This window comes from Macrobrachium nipponense, chromosome 21, assembly GCF_015104395.2.
Source record: "Macrobrachium nipponense isolate FS-2020 chromosome 21, ASM1510439v2, whole genome shotgun sequence".
Classification (NCBI taxonomy): domain Eukaryota; kingdom Metazoa; phylum Arthropoda; class Malacostraca; order Decapoda; family Palaemonidae; genus Macrobrachium; species Macrobrachium nipponense.
This window is the reverse complement of record NC_087212.1, coordinates 73,955,317-73,969,834: the sequence shown is the minus strand read 5'-3', so window position 1 is coordinate 73,969,834 and position 14,518 is coordinate 73,955,317. Positions and strand designations below refer to the sequence as shown.

General features: G+C 35.3%; 1 protein-coding gene across 1 annotated transcript in view; it reads right to left on the bottom strand.

The window, feature by feature from the left end:
- Positions 1-14,116, bottom strand: part of LOC135198173 (phosphoribosylformylglycinamidine synthase-like) — a 210,516-nt gene extending 196,400 nt beyond the window's left edge. Inside the window, 3 exon segments of the mRNA XM_064225692.1 lie at positions 507-653; positions 1,832-1,987; positions 14,000-14,116. Coding sequence (XP_064081762.1) covers positions 507-653; positions 1,832-1,968 — 284 coding nt within the window. The 5' untranslated portion in view covers positions 1,969-1,987; positions 14,000-14,116.
- Positions 14,117-14,518: the final 402 nt, after the last annotated feature.

Here is a 14,518-nt window from a genome sequence, read left to right as displayed (position 1 = left end):
TCGGGTCACGTGTTACCATAGACCTAAAAATAGGAGTTTGGAGTTTGTTTTCAAGATGATTCAGTAACAGCTGAAGCACACAAAGCACAAGTAGCCTACTTCATATATGAAAGCGTAGGTTGTTATTCTTTCTGGAACAATCAAGATGTAGCATAAACTTCTTTTTTCACTGGATTCAATCTCACATTTTAAATTGTTTCTTGTTTTTATGAACAATTTTAAAAGTAGAGTAAAATCTAGTACTCCAAAAGGAAATTCAGGGGAAAAATCTCAAAAAGTAAGAGAGTGAATGATGAGTCTAGGAAGCATGAGATATTTTAGGGTATATTTTACTTGAGGAAGATCACTCAGCCCTTTGGGAAGCAAAGTCATTTTCATGATGCCTAGTCATTCATCCATTTCATCATCAAGATGGGTTCGGTAAAACAGAGGTCTGGCGTTAGTTTACATAAATATGTATTTTACAGAAGTAGAAAGGATGCAAACTTGCTTTGTGTATGACATACCTAGGACCAATCTCTATGAGGGCTTCTGCTGGACTCTGTATGCATAACTGTGTTCTTTTATGCAGTCCATATTCTTTCAGCCAAGGGTCTCCTAGGATGCTCCTGATGTTTCCACAAAGGACTCTTTCTAAATGTTCCACGTTGTCCCTGAAAAAAAAACTTCATTATACCCGTCACGATTCAGCATATCATACTTGTTAAGCAATGATAATGTCTGGGATTTGGTCCCCCCCAAAAAAAACTGACAGATAGAAATGTTTAAATTATGAAACTCATAAATTCAGAAATTTGAAAATAATTGACTGAAAGTAGGCTTCTGGCAATTTTATCAGCTAATGACGAATAAATAATTAGACCAAATTAATTTTAAAAATGCTCAACTTACACTGCAATTGACTGCTAAGTGAAGCCAACCTGTATGTAAGTGTGACTTTGGAAAATTCAAATTAAGATTGAGGTGTCCAGTTTTGCTGTTCATGCTTGCAGTGTAGTGGCTATGAAAAAGTATAATCATTCATAATAAGGAGTTCAGTATCATCAGTCGAAGTAATTTCCTCCTCTCTATGAAACATATGTATACTCGTTACTATATTTATCTGTTGCAGGTTCATGAAACCCAACTGTATGCATTCAGATACTAAAAGTTAAGAATAATTATTTGCTGGTTAGGTTTAGGCATCTAAAACATTTCTTTGAATTGTTTGCATTAATACTGATTCTTTAATAGTATAGTGCGCAAAAAGTAGTTGTTGATAGGAATCTCTAATAGCCTGCAAGGGTAATTATTGATAGGCACCATAGTTATTACAGGAATGTAACCTTTGGTGCCAACGGACTTATTAGTCAATTAGTTAAGTGAATTTTGTGAATTTTATATTTTGTAAAAGGCACAGTGAACATCTTACAGTCTATAAATATGCAAATTAGCCATAGCCCAAGTTTTGTACATTAACAAGAGTAAAGAAAAAAAAAATATCCATCATTTAGCTTTCAAGTTTATTTTTTTTCTTTTGTCCTTTTGCTACTGTTTATTCCCGAAAGTTGAATAATTTTGTCTTGTGCCACCTTGCCACAGAATAAGTTTTTTTTTATTTGTTTAATAGTATCGTGGTAATGTAGAAGGAACAAATTGTTCCTCCTAGAATTCGAGCATTTATTTATTTTTTATTCATATATTTATTTATTTTTTTGGATGTCGTCATACCAAAGAAGAAGACTCATAAATTAATAGAATGGTAAAATTGTGGTAAATATAAGTGAAAATTTTACCGAACAGCAACAGTAAATTTTTGCACAAACAAATACTGGCAAAATATTTTCCTTACCATTCACCAATGTCACTAGAAGTCTTGACGTAATAACAAATCTCTTCTTGTACGTCAGAGATTTTGGGGAATGCCTTCTTCAGTCGGTGAGTTATTTTAACATTTGTAACATCTCTGTACAGTGTTATCAATGACATTTTGATAGTGCCAACACAACTGAAAATAAATGTTAGAAAATCAGCAAGGGTACCTAAAGTCTTATGATTTATAAAGTATATACAGTAAATTTAATTGTTTTCATATTGTTTATTGAATTTTTTATACCATATTACTGCTGTATTGTTGACCTTTGATATCCAACGTGAATTTAATAGACAAATAAATTAATAATACAACAAAGCGAAGAGTGAGATATCCACTGAAAACAACTGAGCATCGCTTCAGTCAAGCACATTTTCTCTTGTTTATTTATTTATTTTTTTCCAGCACCTTTCTTCCAGAGATGAGCTGCATGAGCAAAGTAACCAAAGTAGTTCTTCAAGTGTAAACTATGTTGACGACTAGGGAGGATCCAGTTAGTGTAGAACAGTGTTCAAGGCGATGTTAATGGAGGGCCAGAGGGTATGCTTACCCAATCAATGGTAGGCACTGCATCCTATTTTAGGCTAGAATGCACTAGTTAGCTATTGTGAGGTTTAGGTAGGCATAGGTCGTGAACATTTTGTAGCTTACTTTTCGATGTAGGATGCATGTTTTTATTATGTCTATGTGGGCATTGCTTATCTTTATTTCTCAATTTGGGGAGAGATTACCCTTATTAGTCATTTTAGGGAAAGCTTACCATTGCTTGGTCCCAGGCACCTTTCTTCATACTCATGTACAAGGAAAATCATTTTTTTATAATAACTATGGCTGCTTTTGAGGGAAAAAACGCTGAAGGGATCATTGGCTGGCCATTATATTAAAACAATCTTTATTTTTTTATTAGTGCCAAACACCATTCGTCTTCTTCGCTACTATAATAACACCGTTTGAATCCTTCCAGTCCTTTATTAGCCAATATTTTTGGGTGTCGTGCTTTTTTACTACAAGAAAAGATATTTGATACGAGATTTGAATATTAAATTGAGTTTGTCGTTAAATTCACCACGTGGACCCAATTTAGTCGTCCTCTGAAGGTATTCCACATGTACTTGTCATAACAGCCAGAAAATTTTATTCAGCCCACCAGAAAAGTAATCAGGTTATGCTGTTGAGGCAGTTTTGTAAATCCTACCTAGAGAATGACTCTCTGCTTAGCCATTTTGTTGAAAACTACAGCAACCCGAATCACTATCAAGAAGAAATAGAAATATCACATGCAATGTTCAGTCTGACTGAAATTACATCCCAGATACATTACCTACACCTTATTTTGGACAATGGCAGCAAAATGCCGTTATTCTTAGTTTCCTCTGATGAAGTATGTTCAGAGCATTTCCTAGCCTTGTAATGTCATTATTTTGACTTATTTGTTTTGGTTTTAGCTCAACATTATAAGCAAACTATTCAGCTCCACAATTACATGAAAATCAGTATTGTAGCATTCAAACTAGCATTACACGCGACGCTTTATATAATATATTATATATATAGATATATATATATATATACATATATATATATATATATATATATATATATATACGTGTGTGTGTGTGTGTGTGTGTATTTTTATGTAACCGGCCATAATCTGTGACGTCATGCAAACCAGTCGAAGCGGCAATTTACTGATGTAAACATAGGGATAATTGTCTTTTTTACACCTTGAAATGTGATTTAATGAATATCCCTCCATAGATTTAAGTTGTAACTGCGAATGTGAATATATGAAATTTGTAATTCATGTGAATATCGATATTGGAGAAATCGAATGGGCGAAATGTTGCACAAATAAGTTTTTCTGTGAAACTTTTAGACTGACAGTAGCCTGGACTGCATCCGCCTGGAGACAGGTCACGGGATTTTTTTTTTTTTTTTTTACACTGTTGTTTAAAATTCCCTGTCTTGGTCGTGTGTACGTTTGGAACCTCGTTATCAATTGTTTTAAAGTGGATTTCATTTTCTGTGTTGTCCGTTGGCAAATATCCCTGTGTTTACATCAGTAAATTTTCGCTTCGACCCGTTTTTGTCTCGTCACATCACATGCACAAATGAGTCCCAAATTCGGGACTACCTTGTCATTATCATATCGTGGGTCAGTCCTTCAAGGAATCGCATCCTTCTTTTGGCTGTGCTTTTGTCAGGGCTATTCAGCTAATCCAATTTATAAATAAAAACTCAATTAAAACGTTGAAGGTTTTAGACACAGCAAAAGAGGATCATGACATCCCACCAGATGTAAACTGCTTTGTTACCGTCAACTAACTCACTTGGACTTGGAACCAGATTCAGTATAAATGATGTCCAAGAGTGTTGATCCTGTCATGTCCTTGGTTCTGTGATTACTTAATTTTTCCTGTCTTGCGCCGTCAGAGGAACCTGTCAGTTTAGGCACCTGTAAAGGATACAGAACCCCTTCTTGCAAGTCCTCGACTAGAGCATCAGGACCTTATTGCGTCGGCGAAATTTGCCTCAGTATGATAACCTATTTATTTTTCAAAATTTCTAAAATGAGTATTGCTTAATAACAAGAATTATTCGTCTGACTATAACCATAGTTGTCAAATAATCCAGATGATGAAATACAAGAAATGGAGTATCCTCCAAACAGATTCTTTAATCTAACTTATTACACAAATGGTCCGATAATGTGAGCTAAAGTACTACGTATATCTTGCAGCATATCTTTTCAGAATAACCCAACGTAACATCCAAATCTTTTCGGAATATCACTGTGTAACATCCGATATTTTCACTTAAAAATTAAAAATTACGCTAGAGCTGGCTCGTTTCCCGTTTACTGCTGTCAATTTTTACCTTGCTTGTATCAACTGTCTTTTCATCTAAGGAATGACAAAGAAAAGAATAAAAGTACCACTAACACGGGAATGATTAATGACAAGAGGACTTTGCACAGTACACACACTCCAGAAAATCATTGAAGTAGCTTACAGTTACGTAAGACGCATGAACCCTTGTGAAATTATTTATATTGGTAGTTAACTACAAACTTACCTTTGAATTGTACGAAATTCTACGAAACTGTCAGAGAAGACCGTCACAAGACTTCCGAGACTCACACTCTAATCACATTCACAGCTTCTCCGTCGCGTCAGGCACTTGTTTACAGGTTTAAACAACCGAATAGTGTAGGACTCAAAACCCAAAACGAGTTAACAAGTTAGTGCTAAAGCTCTGAAGACTATTACTTATTCGTAGAGGTCCGTTAACGAGTCACCCGATACTTCAGTATCCAAAATGTATAATGGAGATTTTAGTCTTCCTTTTAGCTTGTCATATGTGAAGAAAACTTACTATTTACAGTTCCACAAGCAAAGCGCCTTGTATAGTGTGTAATCCCCCAACCACCACGGGATGAGAGCTATCCTGCCGTTAAAATTCACTTATGAAAGTATAAACTGAATCCAGAAGCAGACACCTATCAGTGTGTTATAAAGATAATAAAGTGGTATGTTGGGACTCGCTTCCTGTACTCATGTTGATCATCAAGGATGTAATCCCTAAGAGCTAAGGTCATCATATGAAATTTGATAAAATGGCCGAATGTCTTTTGAATGCGATTAGCTCAGCGAAAGTTGAAGTGGTCTGCTTGTCGTTATAAAAGAAACTAATGTCACATTAAAAGAATAGAGGAACATAATGTCCAAAAAACAAAATGGAAAATACTTGATTGGCACAGTAGATAAACAACTAATTCAGAAGGAAATTACAAAATCGAGAAATATTACATTTAAAAAGAAATACTGGCATGATATCTGTTGAACAGTTGTCTTATTAAACGGAACTACGGGAGACATTATATATAAATATAATATATATATAATATGTATATATATATATATATATATATATATATATATATATATATATATATATATTATCATAACATTACGTTTTAGTATGAGAACAGTTCAGAGTATTTCACAAAGCAGCGAGATTTAAGAGCGTGTCGTTAAAGGAGGAACTATCACTGAGGACCACGTTGATTGCTAGTAAAAATTGCGATTTTTATTTAAAGTGAGGTTTTTAACCTCTGACTGTAAAATCCGAAGGGTCACAGTGTCCGATTTCCCCAGGGAAAACACAAACGGAAACGTGTCACAATGATGAAAGCTTAAACGAACCTAGAACAATTATGGAGATAAAAAAAAAAGAGCCTACCAAAATGTGGCTGTATAGCTCTTAACACCTCGACAAGACGTAGCTACTGATTAGTGAAAAAGTCTAATTTACTATTTTCATGGGAACAACAAGGTCGGTGTTATAATAATCAAATGAAATAAAACAGTATTTAATGGAATGCAGGTGACAAAAGAGAGTGGAAAACAAACTCTAGAAGCTGTAAAGGGACGAAGTATGTCAAGTCTGCATTTTTCCAAAAATTGTCAGTAGGACCTAGTGTTGGTTTACTTCGAAATTTGACTATATTTTTTATCAATATATATATGGTAAGCCTTGTATTAAACTGTAATTCATTTCTTCTTAAAGTAAAGTTTCTTGTATTAGTTTCTAATTCGGTAAGTCAGTAGAATTTTATAGAAAAGACTCTGTGGCCTGTTCATCGTGACTCATACTCGAAGATCAGTGGAAGCTGACCTTGACAAATCTGCATCATGCCTCACTAACGTGATTCGTCTACTTGTGAGACTCACTCTCTCTCTCTCTCTCTCTCTCTCTCTCTCTCTCTCTCATGAATAATATAGATAAATCCACCTGTTAACACAGGACCCGCCTGTACCTACCCACATGTAACACAGTCCGGCTGACTTACGCGAGGTAAAATGACAGAAATTTTTAAAATCACGAGAAGAATCGTTTTCGTACCTTTCTCTCTAGACGCATAGGGGGCATTTAGGTACACGGTCAGTGGGTATGTCCAACCCGGTTTGTCCACGTTGTTTGTCAATAGGTTTGAAGAGGTGTCTCACGCTCAAACCAAATTTACATCCAACCTCAGCCTAATGGGTTCCGGTGCTTGGTCCTTAAGACCTAAATTTCATAATTAATCAAACATCCAATCTCAGTGCGAGTCGAGAAGCAAAGATGCCAAAATAAAAAAAAAAAAAAAAAAAAACTAGACGGACAAAATGTTGGTTGTTAAAAGAAACCAGTTTTCTCATGCAAACTTTCTTGTTGATTTGACATCACGGCCAGAGGACTGGCGTAATCATGTCAGAATGGACGAGGCAGCATATTTAGATCTGCTGAGGCTCATCATTCCTTTTAAGCACTAGTACACAAACATGAGATATACTATTTATTTTCCTCATAACGTTGTCCCGTGAGCAGCTAGGTTCAAGTTCCTTTAGTATCTCCGGAAGAGCAGATAACCTTTGTTTCCAATTATCTTATTGGCATGATTTTTTAAATTTAATTTAACATAAAACTGTATGTTCTTTGTATTTGATGGTAAATAAATAAAAAAATCCATCTAATTCCTCTTTACTTTCCTCATTATTCATTGTTAAGAAGGGAAATGGTCTTTTAAATTCAAGACCCAAATAGAAATGGGGTTTGATGTATCATGTTTGCCAGCCGTTCACACGAGCAGTGTTTGTGCCCCGCCCACAAGTCAGGCCGAGCTGGACTTTCCTTCAAGCCGCTTGTCAACGGCGCTGACCAACAAATCCCCCATTCACAGTCACATTCTTTTTCAAACGCGTTGGCGAACCGAGTCGGACAAACCATTTGACAGTGTAAATCCTCCTTACGAAGTTTATTACTGTCAGCCCAAAGCCTATATTAGTTCTATTGCTACATGACAGAATTTTACTGCTTAAGGGTATGTTATGTACGGTATTAAGTAAAATTTACCTGCGTAGCCACCCTCCTTGTGTACAACGCTTGAAAACTCCACCAATCATGCCTGTGAAAGGCTACTGCATGATTTTAAAAGTTTACTTTGTGGTACATTACATACAAACACAAATGCAGAGGAGGGGAGAGGATATGCAATTTGCTTCAAGATAGGAAGGAGTTGCTTGATACTGAACACTGTAATTAGTTGACTTTTACTGACGGCGTTTGTTCAAGTATTAGGCATATTTTATCCTACATCTTGAAATCGGCATCTTTCCTTTAATTACATTACTAAGTTTTATCATCGTTATTAAAGATGTATCGGATATCTGCATCCGCAGATTATCCGTATTTATTATAAATCCGCATCCGCATTCTGCGTCCACATCTGCGTTGACAATTTATTAATATCCGCATCCACATTAGCATTGAAAGCAACACCTGCATCTGCAGTTTGAGAATGTGGATAGCACCCCCTGCTCAGTGTTCAATAGTTCATACTCATACATTGTAGCTAAAAGTAAATATTTTTGCTTTCTTTGCAAAATTTGGCTTTTTCGTTTTATTATACAGAATACATGATACATACACAATTATGGATCTAGAAATTTTTGCCACAGGACTTTTCGCTCCGGACTTTTTGCCTCGAGGAATTTTTGCCATAGAATGAATAAAGTATGTCTGAAGTATGAGAATGAAAGGATATTATAAAATAGATAGTGTATTTATTCAAAACAGGAAAATGAGGTAAAAATAATTCAAATACAAAAAATTTTCAAAATGATTCCAAATTGACTTCAATATTCAAAATAGTAAATATAAGTGAAAATAATGTTTTAGTGTAAAAGTAATGCAAGTTACAATTGATTTCAAAATGATGCAAGTTCATCGAATATTTGAAAAGTTTAAAAAATGTTAAATAAAGTTTTATTTCAGGTTTAGAATGAATGCAAGTTCATTGCAATACTCCGTAAATAGTGAAGTTTACGCTGAGAATCGTATATCGAAACAGTCCTATGTATCTTTGTACTTTTTCTTCGTGTAAGATGCTTCGCCACGTTCGAGGTCAATTATTTTCTTGGCGAGACACTCTTCGTTTTTTAAAATATCAATCGATTTCCAAATATTTGGATGGGGGTTTGCGACTAACTTTGTAAAGCATTATGAAACCCTACTACACTATTGTTGGTGTTTGGTAAATTATTCAAGGACCGTTCATAAACATGCCTCATACCCAGAGGAAATGTTAGAGGAACGCTTCCTCTGCGATGGCCCCTGCCTCTTAACCCACCAATATAATGGGCTTCGAAATAGGAAATCGGGTCTTCCGGCAAATCCTTATTGCCGACTAGTTCCTCAAATGCATCAGTAACGTCACTTGGGGGAACAAATGCGAGTGCTGCAAAGCATTTAACCAAGGTGTTGAATTCCGAACCACTTTGGTAGCGCACTTTATGGCCAAAATCAGATAATTTTCAGAAAATACTTTTGGCCAAATGAAACAAGCATCCGGTCACGTTCGCATTTTGAAAGTTATTTTGGAAACTATCAGAACTGGCTCTCAAAATCAACCATTCAAGTCTCAGGTTGTAAAGTTGAACGCAGATACTTTAGAACGTGGAAAAATGTTTCGTATGTCTCCGTAGATTTGTTAGGAAGTAGGGCAAATATTCGTGGTATGCTAACGTTGTCTATAAGAATGTGTAACGTATATAGCTGGTAATATATATCAGGGCTACACTTGAACGTTCCAGCACAAGCCCAATGCTTGTAATTTTCCAAGTCGTCTAATCCGGAATTTGTGCTGAAAATTAAGATTCTGTTGACGTCATCTTCGCCACTGCCGTGTAATAAAAAGGTTTCACCACTTTCGAGACACTGAAAAGCTACAGGAATTACATAATCATTTCTTGCATCGGAAATAGGAGGAGCCTGTTCATTCACTTGCTGCCATTTCCTAATATTTCGCGATAAAGTTGTATTTGATGGCATAAGATAACATCCTGCACCATCTAATTTAGCAGAAGCATTGGCAATGAGTGGTCTGGCAGACAACAACTGGGACGGAGTAGCACTTTCATTCTTGCTAAGATGGCGTCAACTTTTGGTTTTGCTGGATTTGCAGAATGGCTATATAGGGTCACCAAACCATCAAATCAACAATCACCAATTATTTTTGTAGAAATTTTGCCTTATATTTAAATATAATAATAGATATATATAATATCTATATAGACATATATACATATATACATACATTACATACAGAACAACATAACTATAATCATACATGTATGGTGACATACATACATACAAATACATACATACTACATCATAACCCTCTTACATATATATATATATATATATATATATATATATATATATAATATATATATATATATATATATATATATATAAACACCTTCACTTTCTACAATTGCGTGGACTCTTGCCTTACAGTTTTTAACTTTACACTTTCAATACGTTTTCATTTCCCAGGTTCTGTCGATTCTGTCAACGAAATTAGCATCTTCAACTAACTTTTCACTTCCACGGCTAGTTCTCACGAAGGGCTTGAATAATGAATAAAATAATTATGTTCTACGCTGAAAAGAATGATTTCCGTTTTAAATATTACCTTTTTAAAACTTTAGAAGTAGATACAATTACTTTTAGTTCTTGTTTAAAAACTACTTGTTTAAAACTTCAGAAGTATTGGCCTATTTATTAATGTTTAAATTCTAAAAGTACATGACATAACTATTTATCTTATTAGATACACACACTTATAAGTCTTGTTTACAAACTACTTGTATTAAAACTCTAGAAGTAGGTTTATATCTAATTATCAAAGACCATCGCATAAGAAGAATGCGTATGTATTTATTTACGTTTAAATTCTAAAAGAACATGTAATAGCTACTTATCTTATTATCATATTCAATTTGCTGCAAAAATTCCGTACGGCAAAGACATTGCGGCAAAATTTCCTACGGCAAAAAGTCCGTGGCGAAAAGTCCTACTTCGAAAGGTCTTGCGGCAAAAATGCCGGTCACCCACAATTACATATTTCATACAGTATGTAATTTTTAAGTATCTCTGTTACAGCATATTAGTTTTATAGCATATTTGTTTCAAAACCTATTTGTTTTAGTAATTTCGTGTAATTTACAGTTGTAATCATAAGGACAGGGTATTACTTTTTTAGGAATCTCTCTCTCTCTCTCTCTCATTTGCCTGCGTCTAAATTGTCCTCCTACGCGTGATTCACAAAGTAAAGAATAAAAATTATTTTCATTCCATGTAGTCCATTTTCGCAGAGGAAGTAAAACGGTCAAATGTTCTCTCGAAAATCGTGGCTTGCATATTGTTCCTTATAAACGCAGTTTGCAAGAATCACGATGTAGCTTCGGACAAGCAAAGGGAGAGACTCTTACCTTGGGTTTTGGAATGAATTGCTTTTCACGTATACAGTCTTAAAAAAAAAAAAAAAAAAAAAAAAAAAAAAAAAAAAAAAAACATGGCCAATATTAATAGTAGAGTAAAGTGAGATTTAGTAGTACTAACTTCATAGGCAAAGGAAAGATGGGAGGAAATCCTAGTAAGGGTTTCTTGTACGGAGTGGATTAAGTGATAGGAGGAGGGGCGTGTGCTTGTACATACAAGATAAAGTACGTAGCTGCTACCAGGCGGGATGCTGGGAAAGAGGAGAAGTGTTGGCGCAATATATACCGCTGAGCCTTCAGTTCAGGTGGCTGTGTTTGATAGCGTGGTCATTTTTATGCATACTACGGTCATTCTTCACAGAATGATGAATGTGATAGAGAGAGAGCCTTGTCTTATGTCTGGAGACGGAATGGAAGATAGATGGAATTTAGTCCAAAGGCCAAGTGCTGGGACTTACGAGGTCATTCAGCGCTGAGAGGGAAATTAAGAATTGAAAAGTGTAACGGGGAAAACCTCCAAGTTGCACTGCGAAACAAATGATAGGAGAGAGTGGATAGAAATATATAGGAAAGAATATGAATGGAGGTAGTACAGCAAAAAAAAAAATGAAATGGGATGCAGCTAGGGGCCGAAGGGACGCTGTAAAGAACCTTCAGTAATGCTTACAGTGCACCGCATGGGGGACCCTACGGCTTTACCACCAATACGGTATATCTAGAGACAACCTCAAGAGGTTAGAGACTCAAGGACACACACACACACACACACACACATATATATATATATATATAATATCTATATATATATATATATATATATATATATATATCTCCATTCAGGAAATCGCAGACAACCACATCAGAAGAAACATTTATTTGAGATGTTTCACACACAATGTGCATCTTCAGTCTGTGGAGATAAAAACATAGATATACATATTAACATTAAATAAGAGCAGGATTCATAATATAGTAAATAAAATACAAGACTAAATTAACTTAAAATAGACAGAAATGACTAAACATTGACAAGTAAAACGAAAAAGTAAAAAGTACAAATAAAACACAAATACCAAGGCGCAAACCAACCGTTAGTTGAGATTAGGTAGCATGACTAGACTTGGGCAAGAAGTTAGAACGTTGACTATGCCAGATAAAGCGGAGAAGATGAAACTCCACTATTCAATGAGGGAACAAGACGGTTTAATATATAATGACTCTAGAGTGGTTAGGTAATCAGAGTCTTTAACGGAGCCTAAAATAGAGAAGTGTTGTTACTTAACCTCTATCTTGCAATTGATTACGTGATTTTTTATGTTTGAGTGTTCAGGCCTACTTAATTTTTGACCCGTCATAAAACTATGTGACTGCAGTATCTCATCTGCAGCAGCCTCCTAGTCGATCCAATGTAAATTCCGGGACATCCCGGGCACGTAAATTTGTTTACCACGTTAGATCGCATGAACTGCTGCAGACGATCTTTGAAGCAAAAAAAAAGAACCTATTTTGCTTGGGTTGTTAGATATGAGTTTTATCTTTAGACAGGGAATTTCACTTTCAATAATTCTAGTTAGATGTGAAAATTTGCTGTTGTATATATATGGTATGGAGGCATACATTAGTTTCTTTGGTACGTCTATCATTGGAATGGGTGGTTCAGCTTTTAACTTTGCATTTTAAACCACCCATTCCAATGAAACTAATGTATGCCTCCATACCATATATATACAATAGCAAATTTTCACATCTAACTAGAATTATTGAAAGTGAAATTCCCTGTCTAAAGATAAAACTCATATCTAACAACCCAAGCAAAATAGGTTCTTTTTTCTGCTTCAAAGATCGTCTGCAGCAGTTCATGCGATCTAACGTGGTATACAAATTTACTTGCCCGGGATGTCCAGGAATTTATGTTGGATCGACTAGGAGGCTGCTGCAGATGAGATACTGCAGTCACATGGGCTTTAGTTTCAGGACGGGTCAAAAATTAAGTAGGCCTGAACACTCAAACATAAAAAATCACGCAATCAATTGCAAGATAGAGGTTAAGAAACAACACTTTTCTATTTTAGGCTCAGTTAAAGACTCTGATTACCTAACCACTCTAGAGTCATTATATATTAAACGTCTTGTTCCCTCATTGAAGCATTACCGTAGCAGTGACCACACACACATTATATATATATATATATATATATATATATATATATATATATGTATATATATATGTGTGTGTGTGTGCATATATATAATATATATATATATATATATATATATATATATATAAAACTAGGGAAAATCTTTGCATATTTGTAAATTATTTGTTGGCCAGAGATCCAAGTGTTTTGAGCCTTTTAAATTTTCTTAAATATACTGCCTGCATTTTTATATAGCGAGAGTGCGTACTGTCAATGGCTTGGAATTCTGCCCCCTTTAATTTCATCCGTGTAACGTAAACAAAAAAATGAAAATAATTTTATATTGGGCACGGTTCTAGACCGCGATCCTGGGCTATGATTGTTGATTCCATCGATAATAAAAAAGGAACCTCCCAAGTTTCTACATCTGGTCTAGGCCTATATTATATCTGCGGGAAGGATGAATTTATAGTAATTTACCGAGTATGCAAAGTATATTATCAATAACACGTTTTTTCTGGTATGTTTGTTACTGAACTTAGAAATTTCTAAGTGAGGCTTTCCCTCAAGACACTTTTCCATGTTAGCTCAAGATTAATTATCTAGCATTGTTCTCGTAATTGGTCACATTAACGTGGCATCAAATAAAATCATTATCCGAATTATGGGAAACTGACACTCACCAGCGCACAGCAAAATAACGAAAGCACAGCGTTCACTTCTCACAAGTCTGACTTCAAATGCCGGTTTACGGGTTTAGCAGGCCAGGCCGGCCGGCCGCAGCTAGACCCAAGTCTAGATGCCAAGTGATTCCATTTTTAAGCATTCGATCCATGCACAACAGCGAGTGCCATTTTTTTAATCCTTAAATTATCCATTAAAAATGTAATTGGACAGGGTAATTTGCAAATTTTGCTCTCTCCAGCAAACTATTCATATTTACACATCCATCATTACATTTATCATACATCTTCCAATCAGCGACAGTAGTGCTAGGGTAAGATCAGGGTAGCTCCCAAGGTCGTCTGGATTAGAGGGACTCGCTGTTGCCCACTAACCAGATATAATCATAACGTTTCTTTTCCTCACTCTTCCGGAGAAAGCAATGTATTATGGAATGTATGTCCTAAGAAAATGACATTTTCGATAAGCAAAAGATATATCGTATGTTCAACTACAATTCAGTTTGTTTATCGCTTGCG